Source organism: Camelina sativa, chromosome 10, assembly GCF_030686135.1.
Source record: "Camelina sativa cultivar CO46 ecotype springtype chromosome 10, ASM3068613v1".
Classification (NCBI taxonomy): Eukaryota; Viridiplantae; Streptophyta; class Magnoliopsida; order Brassicales; family Brassicaceae; genus Camelina; species Camelina sativa.
This window is the reverse complement of record NC_141889.1, coordinates 1,333,863-1,347,134: the sequence shown is the minus strand read 5'-3', so window position 1 is coordinate 1,347,134 and position 13,272 is coordinate 1,333,863. Positions and strand designations below refer to the sequence as shown.

Genomic DNA, 13,272 nt, shown 5'->3' with positions numbered 1-13,272 from the left:
ATAAATTAAAGAAAAAAAAGAGAGTTGAAAATTTCATCATTCTTTCGATGTGTTTTTAAAAACTTGACGTCGTTGGTTAAAATATAAATAATATATATATATATATATATAACAATCTATAGTATAACTTTAATCGAGTTAATTCCGGTCAAATTCGAGAATACACGACTGATAGCTAAATCAAGTTTTTTCACATTTACAAACTAGTATCAAAATGGAAAACTAAAGGGAAAAAAAACAACTTATTTTAAAAAGTTCTTTAAATCACACTTAAACATACGAAGCCAATCTAGACTATAATTATTTTAGTACTTACAATCTCGTTTTAAATCACATGATCCAAATTTAATTTTTATTTTTGGTCATAGAATCCGGGTTAACCAAATTCGACCATACCTAGATTTAATATCACATTTTAACTATAATCAGATATGCACATAACCTTATTTACAACCACATGCATGGAGTTTTATTATTTTAGGATTCGTTTTATGATATTTGAATAAGAAATTATATACTGAAATTTTCATCGAATGTATTACCAGATCTTAGGTTTTAAAAGTAAGCTAGGATTATAAAAAAAGAAAGAAAATTAAATATCGGTTTGAGATTCTAGGTATTGGTTGCAAGTTGATTGTTTTTCTAGGAGACTCCATAAGCAAAAAAGCATATCCACTAATTATTTAATAATATATATATTTCTAATAGGTATCGTAAAAGTTTTTTGGATTGACGAGTTTAATATTGAAGCACTAAGAACAATCACGAAGTTTGTACTAGCAAGTTGGGTAATACGATTATCCTCGTAGTACTACAAATCTTGCCACTTATAGAAATGAATTAAACTAAAATACTAGCCCTCATGCCATTATCATATGTTTGAAGTGACGACTTCAGTGACGAAATTAGGTTCATCTTAAATTAAATATTCCTTATATTTCGTACTTAAGGAACTTTTATTAAGATTTCTGCAGACAGTTTCTACTCATGGACCGACTGATTCCTTATCGTATGATTAAAAATATTATTTGACTAAACTAATTATAAAGTTTTCGAATTTCCCCAGGAAGTCTGCGTTCATTGGTCCTTCGTACCGCTTCCTCGTACACTAATCTCCACTTGCCTTCAAACCCTAGGACAATTTTATTTTCTTGACATGCTCAAATTAATACATGTACAAAAATACGTATATGTGTGTCTCTGTACATGTGACAGATTTTTTCTTGTTTGTCCCTTGAAATACTTGGAAGGTTTTTGTTACCTGTTATATATAAAAAAGTTCAGATATATTTTTTTAAATAATAAAATTGGTTTAAGTTAATGATTTAAGGATGATCAGATAGGTTACCCATTTGAAGGAAATTGTTGTTACGACGTGATCCACGTGAATTACAAATTTCCACTGGAAAGAAAAATAATTCAGAATAACAATTAACTAAATGCGTCGCGGTGCTCAACCGCCATTGAATGATTTGTGGCTTCATTCTAGTAGTATTTGACAACAAAATATTGTATATTCTATACTTTTTAGTTTGTTACATAACCAATGGAAGACAGTATCATTATATAAAGGTAAAATAGTAGGTAGTCCATGTATGAGCCAACTAAATTCATGAATAATTTAAGGTATTATATCTCCATACTTACAATAGTACTATTTAAGTTGTCGATTTTGATTGGTAGGTTGAGGTTCATTAAAAGAAATAAAAAAATCTGTTTCGTTTGATTAATGTTTATGCCATAACTCGTAAGGTACTGCTATATCATAGTACTATATCATAGTACTATATCATAACTCATAAGGTAATACTATATCATAGTAGTATTATATACTGTGAAATACTTGATGACAACGAACGAGAAGACGTGTCAATAAATTGCATCGTTTATGACTCGTTTAAGAATAGATAATTGCAACATTATAACGTTGTATTATATGAACAAAAAACATTTATTCTATATCAAATTGATTTGTGAAATTAATACGATGAGAAGTATCAAAGCGATCTTTTCAATTAATATTTACCGATAAAGTGTTTCGAATGGACTTTTTTATATTCAAGTTCTTCGGGTCAATAAAAAAGACACTTGTACAAAATTCATACAACTAAAACATTCAAGTTCTTCCGGTCAATAAAAAAGACACTTGCTACAAAATTCATACAACTCCTGATTTTGTATCATCTATTAGGTAAAATAGTCAGAATGTCATTGTCGGGGAAATTGTATTGACAAAGTTAACTTTATGTAAAAAAAACGCAAAGGTAATTTATGTATCCAAATAGATGAACCAAGATTTTAAGGAGGAATATGATTACATAGAGAACAAAAGTAAAATCTAGTAAAGGATTCATGAATAAGTGTATAAGAGTAGAAGAAACATTAAATAGATAATAACTTTTTATTAGAAAGAGAATTAAAAAGAGGAGAAAGGAAGTGAAGCCGATAAGTCTCTCTCACCATTATAACAATGTCTGACTTCTTTTGGGTTTCTGTGTGAGAGATAGAGAGAGAAACTGATTCAAAGGACACATTACTTGAAAATGACCACTCATCCCTAATAATCCCCAATTTTTATTTGCCTCTTTTCTCTCTATATACCTAAAATTTTACATTTCCCATATTTTTTTAAAACAAAATTCATAAATATTTATTAGTCTTGGAATATACTATTATTTTAACTAACGTTCTCATAGGTTATACAAGTAGGCATTATGATTTATATTCAGAGAGTGTGAAAAAGGAAGAAGAGATCTTGCGGTTGATATTCATTTTAACTTTTTGTTGAGATCGTAAAATAACTGTGAGTATTATTTCTTACTCCATTAGGGAAACATCAGTACCAATCTACTTCTGTTTCTCTCTCTCGTCTCAACATTAATGTGCTGTAAAAAAAAAATTAATATCACTGTTTTTTTTTGTTTGTTCTGTCGGTAAAATATCATCTACAAAATGGACAAAACCAAAAAAAATATCATTTTCTCTTTTTTACTTTCTATGATGACTGATACTACAACTTTTGTTCAAAAAAAAAAAAAAAAAAAAAAAAGAACTGATACTACAACTTTGAAAATAGTATAAACTAGGAAAATTCGTAATTTTTCTTATGGTTGACCCACATTAATTCATAAAAACGTTACAAAGTGATTAAATAATTTGTGCTAGCTGTGATGGCAAAAAACTCAAAAAGTAGTGAAAAGGAGGTTAAAAAAAACATATTTTGATTTTAAAAGGTTAGAAAAATATATACGTAAAACAACTGAAATTTTAAGTCAATTTTGCGAGTGTGGTTCAACCTTTCCATTTGGCATTTAAATGAGTTGAACCATATTCAGTGTGTTTCAATTTATACGATTTTTATGGTTAGAAAGTGAACATAAAAAGTATTTTAGGATTCGATTTATGGTGAGTCCAACTTTATCAAACCAATGCAGCAAAAGTGAAACCATGTGTGTATGCCACATGCCAAACTTTTTATTTATAGTGTAACAAACGAAAAAAAAACTATATATATATATATCTGAATAACTAACTATGCTGTGTTGAATAAAAGTAATTGGGTGACATAACTTCCAAGAATTTTTTAAAAAATGAAATAAATGTTGGAAAATATTAGTTGAATAGATATGAAAGAGGAATAACAAAACAAGTTAGGACTGAACACATATGTAGATAGGTGCAGGTAACATATAAAGCAGTAACGTTTAAAAAAAAAATCTTAATAAATGTATTGAGAAGAAACAACAAAAGACAACTCATTGACAAATCTCATCTCAACCTTTTTAGTCAGAACATCTCAAATCACACACTTATCCAATTTCCAATATAGAGATATAATATTTTATATATCCCATGGCTGGAAAAATATATTCATCTCAGCAAATTTAACAAGAAGAGGTTTAAGGGAAAGAAAAAAAATAGACAAAAGATAAGCCGATAATTAATTTAATACCAAGAAGAACACATGGAGATTTAAAGGTTAATTTTCTTCCGAATTTTGTTTCTTATATATAAAGAAAATTTAAAAATATTTAAAAAGATTCAAGAAGGTCTCATGAGAGGAGGTTGGAAGCCATTTGTCTGCAGCCAATTTTGATGAGAAGTAGGAGAAGAATTAAAAATCTGATTGTGATGATGAGGAGAGAATCCTGATGATGCTGCAGCATTTGTCAACACTTGGTTTGTCGAGGCCCGACCATCAAACCGGTGGTTCTCAGCCCCCGGAAACAGTGAGAATCCGCCTCCGTTGCCAATGTTGCTGCTGCCCGGATACTAATTTATCAAAAAAATGAATGTTAATAAAAAATTTATATTTTTCAAAATTAGTACTCTTTTGGGGTTTTAACTCACCTGGTGATTTGAATTGGGGATATGGTTAAGCATTCCGGTTTGACCTAATCCGAGAATTTCATTAGAGTGGAGATCTTGTTGCTGTTGCGTCATCTTAAAACAAAACAAAACACATGTTTATAACAAAAAAAAAACTATATATATTAAGGTTAGAAACTAGTGTTAATAATATATGATTAAACCCTACCTTGAGCCGCATATCTTGACTCTTTTGCTTCGAATTAGCCGAGTTTCCCAGACTTAAATCGAGGTTATGATCTTGTGGAGTAGGATTCCCTGATGACTCTATGCACAACAAATTCAAACATCATTAAACAGGATTCTGTTTTGGGTTAAAACAAACTTACTCGATTAAAATGAAATTTGGTTGTACCGGCATTGAGTTCTTCGTCGTAAATACTCGGATCGAAGTTGGTCACGGCGTCTTTGCCATTACATTTGATTGCAGCTTTATCGTAAGCTCTGTGTTTATTATATAAAATATAAAAAATCACTTAGTACAGAAAAAAAAACAAAACACATTTACACAGACTTAACAATGAGCGTTGTAGTAGTATCAAAACAGAAAAACATTTACCTAGCAGCTTCGACCTCCGTGTCGAACAAACCCAAATAAACATACCTAAATAATATTTTGAAGATTTCAAGAACCCAAAAACTCAAGTTAAATATAACAAGAACAAAGATGATGAAGTGTTTGAATGATACTATTAGAGAAAGGGGGGGGGGGGGGGGGTAGGGGGTATTACTTTTTGCCTAAGAATTGACCCATTCGAGCTTCCCAACGACCACACTTATGCAAAGTGACGCCTCTATACTTAGAACTTCCTCGAGGGAAGCCCGTGCTTTGTCGGCGAAGTACGTGGACGAACTCTTCCTTGGTTAAATTGGTCATCTATATAAAATTCAATTTTCAATATTAATAACAATCTTTTCGAAAATATTAATAAATCTATCTATAGTTTATAGAGGACGTAAATTTACACCTGTTTCAAGTCATCATCATAATCTTCGATGTTGAAGTTGATATCAGCTTCTACTCCACGGAACTTAATAGCAGCTCTATCATATGCTCTACAAAATAAAATAAAAAACTTCGATATTATTATTATTATTATTCTTTTCTTTTCTTTTTTTTTGATTGAAGAGAGAGTCAAAGGGAGAAACATACCGAGCAGCTGCATGAGCAGTGTCAAATCCACCTATTCAGAAATTTAAATAAAAATAATAATTACGATGACATTTTTCAACATCAAAAAAAAAAAAAAGCTGGGGAAAAAAAAAATTACCTAAGTAAACCTGTTTCCCACAGTCCCTGAATTTCAGAGAAACATAAGGAACAAAATTATAATTAAAATCGGTTTTACAATTAAAATCGCCTTAGTAAAGATCGATTAGTGAAATTAAAAAAAAAAAAGATGATGATGAGATTAATACAAAAACACTTAATAGTTAAAATTACCAAATATGAGATTCCCATCTTCCGGTACGCCGGTAAAACGTAACACCTCTATACTGAGAACTCCTTGACCTTGGTCCACGCCGGCTCTTTTTCAACGGTTGAGCCGGTTCCACAACGGCAGCGGTCACGGTGGTAGCTTTACCGGTAGACGATCCGGTGGCTAGATCCGACTGACAAAACTTAACACCAAACCAGTGAGCCCGAGGAAAGCCAGAACCACCACCGTCTCCTACAACGCCGTTAGAATCCATCTCAGGGAAGAACTGATGAGTAACAAGTGGGTTGTTATTATGGGGTCTGACCCGGTTAGGCTCGTCATCATCGGATCCATCTTCGATGACAACAGCAGAGGAACTTGAATTAGAGAAAGATCCGACCCGTTTACTTGGTGAAGAATAACAAAACTCTTCAGATTCTTCTTCTCTAAGTGTTTGGTGTGGTGAGTCGTTTAGATCCCACATTTTTTTTTTTTTTTTTGGGTTGATGTTTTGAAAGGTTTTCAGAGACTTCAATCCTCTGGTTTGATTCTCCTCAAGGTTAGAAGCTAAATAAGAGAAACCAAAGAGCAAAAAGCTTTTGGTTGGTAGAAAATAAAAAATGAAAAATAAAGATAGTAATAAGAGAGAGAGATATATATAAAAGAGTTTGCTTCTACGAAAGCTTTCATTTTTATCCTTTCCTTTATATTTACTTCCACTGCCCTTTCTCTCTTTCTATCTCACTGTTTATTTAATTTTTTATAAAATAATAAATATTATTCTCTCCCTCTCTCTCTCTCTCTATCTAACCACTTGCTTTCTTTGGAAAAAAGATTATATTCGAAACAATTCCTCGTATTGGAGTTTCTTTATTTTCTTTTTAAAAAAATATATATAGTTTCTTTGATTAATCAAAAGATTCCTTTAATATGTAATTTCATGTTTTAAGAAAGTGAAGTCCACGGCTTGGTTCGGTAAGCAATCCTATAAAAGGCATTTTTTTCCTAGATAATGATTTATCTAATAGATTACTTAAAAACCCCACAATTTGCCAATTTTGATATTACTTTAAAGCTTTTTTTTTTTTTTCATTCAGTGTGAATAAAAAAGGGTAATAAGGTTACATATACAAATAGATCACGCATACATCTATATATGTTAAATATGTATGTTTCTGTACAATAAATAGGTGTTTTCATGATCGGGCAAATTAAAGTAGAAGATGGGATCTTAAGTTTTCTACACTACTACTACTTAATAGATTATTTAAAGTGGAGTTCCATAAACAGCAATTCCTTTAAGACAAGCAAGTAATAGGGTTCTCACCATATAAAGAGTTATGTTATAATAATAATAATAATAAAGTTTTCTAAATGGGAATATAACTTATTTCAAGTTTGTAATTTATATTGGTTGAGGCTGGATTGGTGCAAGTTTTCTATATCTATTACTTTTCCCAAACTTTTAATGTGTTTGAAATCACAATTCAATTGTATCTTAAACTATATGTTTTCTTAATGAGCTAGTTGTTCCAACCAAAGGCTTTGGATCTATACATAAAGAGACAGTAGTATACAATAATATAAGTTCAACGTTTTTAAAAACTCATTGATCATCAGACTATATTAATTGCTTGCTTGGTTTATTGGACTAATTTATTAACCAAAACAAAACAAAAAGTCTACTAGTCTCCAAAATATGGTTTATTAATCGTAGAGTTTAACGATCTACATTGCTTTCGTTTTCTAAATTTGCTAATAAAGTGAAAACTTCCACCATATATATCTGCATTTTATATGTTTACAAGCTCTGTTACATTTAGTAAAGTTGCTGATTTTAACAACTGCTTACTACGAAACTATTTTGATGATTATTAATTCCCTAGTATATATTAAAATGAAATAACAACCTATATTTGGGTATGATGTGTTTAATATATACAGCCGTACATGTAAACACATGAGAGTACATGTGAGATGAAGGTTTAGAACCTAATCAGGATTAACAATAACCAAAACACCCGCAGGAGAGAAAGAAACCAAAGTGGAAATAGCTCACTTGTTTAAACACACAAAGTTGCTTCACAAAATTGTCATTCCCTATCTTTTATTGGTTCCCAAATCGCATAAGAAGCTACTTACCGTCTCGATTTGGTGCAAAAATTATGAATTGCTTTGCTTTAGGTTAGGCATTCAATTTGTCGGGTCCATTCAGTCTTAAAAAAAAAAAAAAAAAAAAGTCTTTCATTAAGATTACCACCACAATTGGTTCGGCTAAATTGTCGTCTTGGTTTAGTTTGAAATCTATATACCAACCACATACAGTAGTTTTACAAATGATCCAATTTTGGGGAGATTTTATTATTGGGGCTTAAATACATTAGTTTTAAGAAAACAAAGATTACTACATAGTACATAGAGAGGATCGAGTGGCCCATCATCATATATCATCATCATCAATCAGTAGGGGTTGATTTGAAAAAATAAAACGAGGAATTCACAAGGATAAAAACGTAAATACATGTGCCTAATTAGTGATTTAACTAAAAAATAAACAAATAATCGTAGTATTAGTTCAAAAATCAAAAAGAGGAAAAAAGGAATTAAGAGAGAAAAGGGAAAATGTTACCAGAAAAGATCAATCCATTTAGTACGGACAAACCGGTGGGCTCCACTTTTTCCCTCTTTCATCCACCAATGAATGAAAAGAGTAGAGAGGTCGACCCCACTCTCCCTCTCTCTCTAACATACCTCGTATTTTTAATCTCACGCGCTCTTCCTTTTACGTGTCCGATGAGACTTCTTCTCTCGTTTAAATTATTAACGCGCGTGTTACGCAGACTCTCGATCCGAGACGGTGTTTCGTTTCTGACTACAACAAAAATGCTGGAGCCAACTATTATTACCACATTTTGGTTATTTCTATAAAATTAAGATCGGATTTGTTAGATTCGTATATATATATATATATTACATAAATTCGTCATCCTTTACATAATCTCAATCTGTTTTTATAATGAAATTATTATTATTATAGATTTGAAAAATCTCCGCACAAAATAAAGTGAATTTATTTTTAGTGGAAAATAAATAAATATTTTTGAAAAAAAAAAAAACGAAGAGAGAAGTTTGAAGGGAGAAGGGACTTTGTGTCGGAAAGGGAAACATTACAGTTTTGTTTATTTTGGGTTCAGAGGGCAACAATACGAAGAAGAGAAGGCTAACAACAATTGTAAAACAATAATACCAGTATCAAAATAAAATTTTGAGGTTGCCACGTCACTCCCCACTTTTGTGATTTTTTTTTACATTTTACATTACCACCACCGAGTTATGTGTTTTGTATGAATGGAGTGTATACGGTAGAACCTCTATAAATTAATACTCGGTAAATTAATAATATCTATAAATTAATAAATTTATCTGGTCTCAAGTTGGCACTAGTGTAATTTTGGACATTATTCGATAAAATAATAAATTAATAATTTTTTTGAAAATCCCATGTAAAAATATGGTTCCATAAATATCATATATTAATAATCAAATAAACTAGTATATATATATATCTAAGAAATATATATATATATAAATAAACTAGTATATATATCTAAGAAATATATATATATATATAAATAAACTAGTATATATATCTAAAAAAATATATATATATATATCTAAAAAAATCTAGTGAAATATGAATCTATTGTTGTTTGTTTGTTCTTGAATTTGCATTCTTGTTGGAGAACATCTCTAATCTTTCTGACTGCATCAAAAACTTCTGGTGTTGTGTTCTCAAATCGCATCTAAAAATTATAGAGGGTTCTTGACACGATAATTGCTTCCTTACATGTAACTGGTTCTAAAGGAACCGTCATATCTTTTTCAACTACATTATCACCTTGAAAAATAGTAATAGCAATTTCTTCTAAACTCTGAATTTCTGATAAAAAATTCTCTTTATGAATTAATAATTATTAATTTATCGATAAATTAAAAAAATATTAATTAATAAAATTTCATGGTCCCGACCTTATTAATTTATAGAGGTTCTACTATATATGTATATATATTTACTGTCTTGTGTCATCAATTAAACTCTTATCGTATTATTCTAAAAATTCCGATTAATTAAATAAATATTAAAATATTGGATGCGAACTATGTAATAAACAGTAAAAATCAATGAAACTTTCAATCAAATCTAAAATATAAGCTCTAAATTTTTTTTTTTTTTTTTTACAAGACACGTTGTACATATTTTTGAGTGGGATAATGCAATAACAAACATTCCAATAATGGTTTTCGTTGAACATGTTGCTTTCCTCAAGTGGAAACTACTGCTCTTCTCTCTCTATGTCCCACTATCTCTCTCTCCCTATATATTATTATGATTATTATTTGGCATTTTTTGTGATATATAGAAGCTTGATTTTTGTATATTTGTGATCTGGCCTCATCCTATATCTTTATATATAAACTACATATATATATATATATGTGTGTATGTCAATAATTATTAAAGCCCACGGCCCACTTTACAGAGAGATACTCTTGTCTTATATCTCTTTCCAATAAAACAGGCCCACAAAAGCTATTATTATTATTCCCATTTACCCCCGTGATTTTTTTTCATTTAATCGTATGTCTGTTGTGAAAAAACTTCTACGACTACTCATCATATGTGTCCACATAAAACAAAACCAAAGAAAACAAAAAATATAATTCCTAATTTTGGCTGAGTTTATCGGACCTTTATACTCCCTCGTTATACGACATATATGATATGACAAAAATGTACTCAAAGGAACAGGTATTATTATTGAATTGTAAATAAGTAAAGTGTACAACAGATACCGTATAAATCATTTATGCAATCTATGTAGACTTTTCATATTCGTTTTCTATATAAAATAAAAAAAATGCATCCCCTCACTGTCAAAAAAAAAAAATGCATCCCCACAAGCCACAGTGATATCATATATATGCAGAGAGTACAGTACATTAATCTAAACATAAATAAAAAAGAATCAATGCCTGTATCTACCTCAATCTACTTGGCTATGTGTCCACATAGTGTGGACGAGTACAAACAAATTCAATTTCCTTTTTGTAAACAATAAATTCAAGAATTCAATTTTAAGATAAGATTTTATACACTATTAATATTGAATGCTATACAATTTTTCAGCTACTTCAACAAACAATTTTGACACGTGGAATGGCCACAGTTGCATGTACTATTAACTAGTGAATATATTTTTGATTTACTACTTACTAGTTCGAATTTGAATCAGTACTGTGGATCTTGTTTGGATATGGGTTAAAATATCATGAATCGTATAAATCATATAACCACACTGACATAGTTTGAATGATATCAAACAATATGCTTACTAATATATTGAGGAGATACGAATATATACAACTAAGCTCGTATGATACAAGTCGTATCGGTATCATATAGACATAAAATAAGTTCGACAAACAAAAAAGCATAAAATAAGTAAGCTCGTCATTAAAGTTTTTAGATATGTCTCTATTTTCCTTTTTGGAATCGAAGTCAAGTCCGAGATTAACGAACGTGGAAAACATCGGACGGTATCGATAGAATCTCGATTTGTGAGGTTGTCCAGATCTTGTTAGGCTTCTCCAAATAATATCCTTTGCTATTTCGTATGATCCACTTTTAATTCTTTTACGTGGCATTTTATTATTCGCTCAATGTGGGGGCCATGTGAAGCGAAGCTGATAGTGGATACTCCTCGATTTCTTCACGAGATAGTTTGTGCTTCGATGTGGTTATATTATAGTCTATAGATTGTGTTTATAACTTTATATAGCATTGGATTCATTTATGCAAATCATGAAATGGTATTAGGAAAACAACCTCTCAAATTAAAAGACTGAATTATTTCGTATGATTTTTTTTTTCACATACTGAAGCGTGATTTATCAGTTATGCATGTACATATATATAAACATTGTAGCTGATTAATTTTCAGATATGTGTTGGTTTTATCCATGCTTTCGTGTCTAATACATAGGAAGAAAAACTGTTTACGTAACTAGTTTATATACTTCTAAGAGTTTAGGTAAATTTACAAACTAGATTGGGGACAAAACTAAAACTTAGGGTTATAAATGATTTGATAAGGAGGAAAAAGATCTAAAGAATACGACAAAAAAGGGACAAAGGGAAACACGTTAATGTACAAATATGGCAAGGAGTCAGGAACTTAGGTACGATGTCCATACGTTTTGCGGTCCAAAGACTTTCCATTTTTGTAAATCTTTGAAATTAACCCCACTTGGTTCCCAAACATCCTTCGACACCGACGACACACACTCACACCATTTATTTCTTTTAATTAAGTTTTGATTTTAAACCCCCCCCCCCCCCCCCCTTTTTCTTTTTGTTATTGTTGGTACTATATCAAAACCACACCCAAAATTTAGTACTGTCCCAATTGCAATAATTCACGTTAGTTAATGGAGGGACCAACGAATTATTCCGACTTTACAAGTTTTCATCAATATGGGAATCATTTCCGTTTTTCACTTTAAGTTTTGCTTTAAATTTGTTTCGATGTTTCAGACAAAAATAAATTAATTAATTAGCTGATGGACTATAGGTCGGGCCTAACTGAGGCTTAGGTAAGAGATACATTATGATTCTTCCGTTTTACAAGTCTGAAAAATATCTCATTAAGGGTAGTGACTAAAAAGTGAAAAAAAAACATTACAAACGACAGCGTTTCTAATTCAATTAATTGCTGAATTTCACTTATATAGCATATTTCACATATCTTACATAAAAAATGATACGCAATAACGGACGTGGAAACACTTGTTCTAATTAATAAATACAATAAACGCTTTTATAGACTTATAACTATGCAGGATTTTCATATTGTGATTCTTTGTGTTGCAGATGCTTGCATCCACTATGAATAAATACATTTTCCACGTACTCTATTCTTTGCATCCATGATATCGATGTGTGTTTTTTGCTAGTTTTGACGTAGAGGAAACAAAAGGAATTGAATAGTACTCCCTCGGTATTGATTTAATTGTTGTTCTAGATTTGTTTTCATATTTTAAAATACTTGTCGTTCACACTTATTAACGTAAGTTTTGTAAAAGAATCTCAGTTATAGCCTCACCTCTAAGACAATCTCAAAAATCACTTTTTAAATTAATGTTGTTTGTAAGGTTAAAATAGTCAACTTACTTGTTTTCTTAATCTACTCAAAATAACCTAGAACGTCAATTAAATAAATACAGAGAGAGTATAAAATAGGAGTATAATTAAACTTGGTTAATTAAGTTTTTGTTTATGTCGCGAAAAGAGACAACAACTTTGGGGAAAACGAAATAAAATGAGAAACGCAAACAACTTGAAAGTAATGAAAGATAACAAAATTTAAAAAGAACAAATAAAGATTTAATTATATCTTCATATTAATTACATCATTTTCTAGAT

The 13,272-nt window shown here is 30.4% G+C and overlaps 1 protein-coding gene across 2 annotated transcripts; it reads right to left on the bottom strand.

Annotated features, from left to right (window-relative positions):
- Window positions 1-3,918: 3,918 nt before the first annotated feature.
- Window positions 3,919-6,770, bottom strand: LOC104719944 (floral homeotic protein APETALA 2). Of its 2 annotated transcripts, XM_010437925.2 has the most exons (10): window positions 5,813-6,770; window positions 5,640-5,665; window positions 5,522-5,552; window positions 5,337-5,424; window positions 5,100-5,245; window positions 4,928-4,972; window positions 4,724-4,812; window positions 4,538-4,635; window positions 4,351-4,443; window positions 3,919-4,272 (listed from the first exon to the last, which is right to left on the bottom strand). In XM_010437925.2, the coding sequence occupies exons 1-10, from the start codon at window positions 6,271-6,273 to the stop codon at window positions 4,042-4,044; spliced, it is 1,308 nt and encodes a 435-aa protein (XP_010436227.2). In that variant the 5' UTR covers window positions 6,274-6,770; the 3' UTR covers window positions 3,919-4,041. The 2 variants fall into 2 exon arrangements, with proteins under 2 accessions (XP_010436227.2, XP_087326159.1); XM_087470033.1 differs by lacking the exons at window positions 5,522-5,552; window positions 5,640-5,665 and having other exon boundaries at window positions 5,337-5,444; window positions 5,796-6,418.
- Window positions 6,771-13,272: the final 6,502 nt, after the last annotated feature.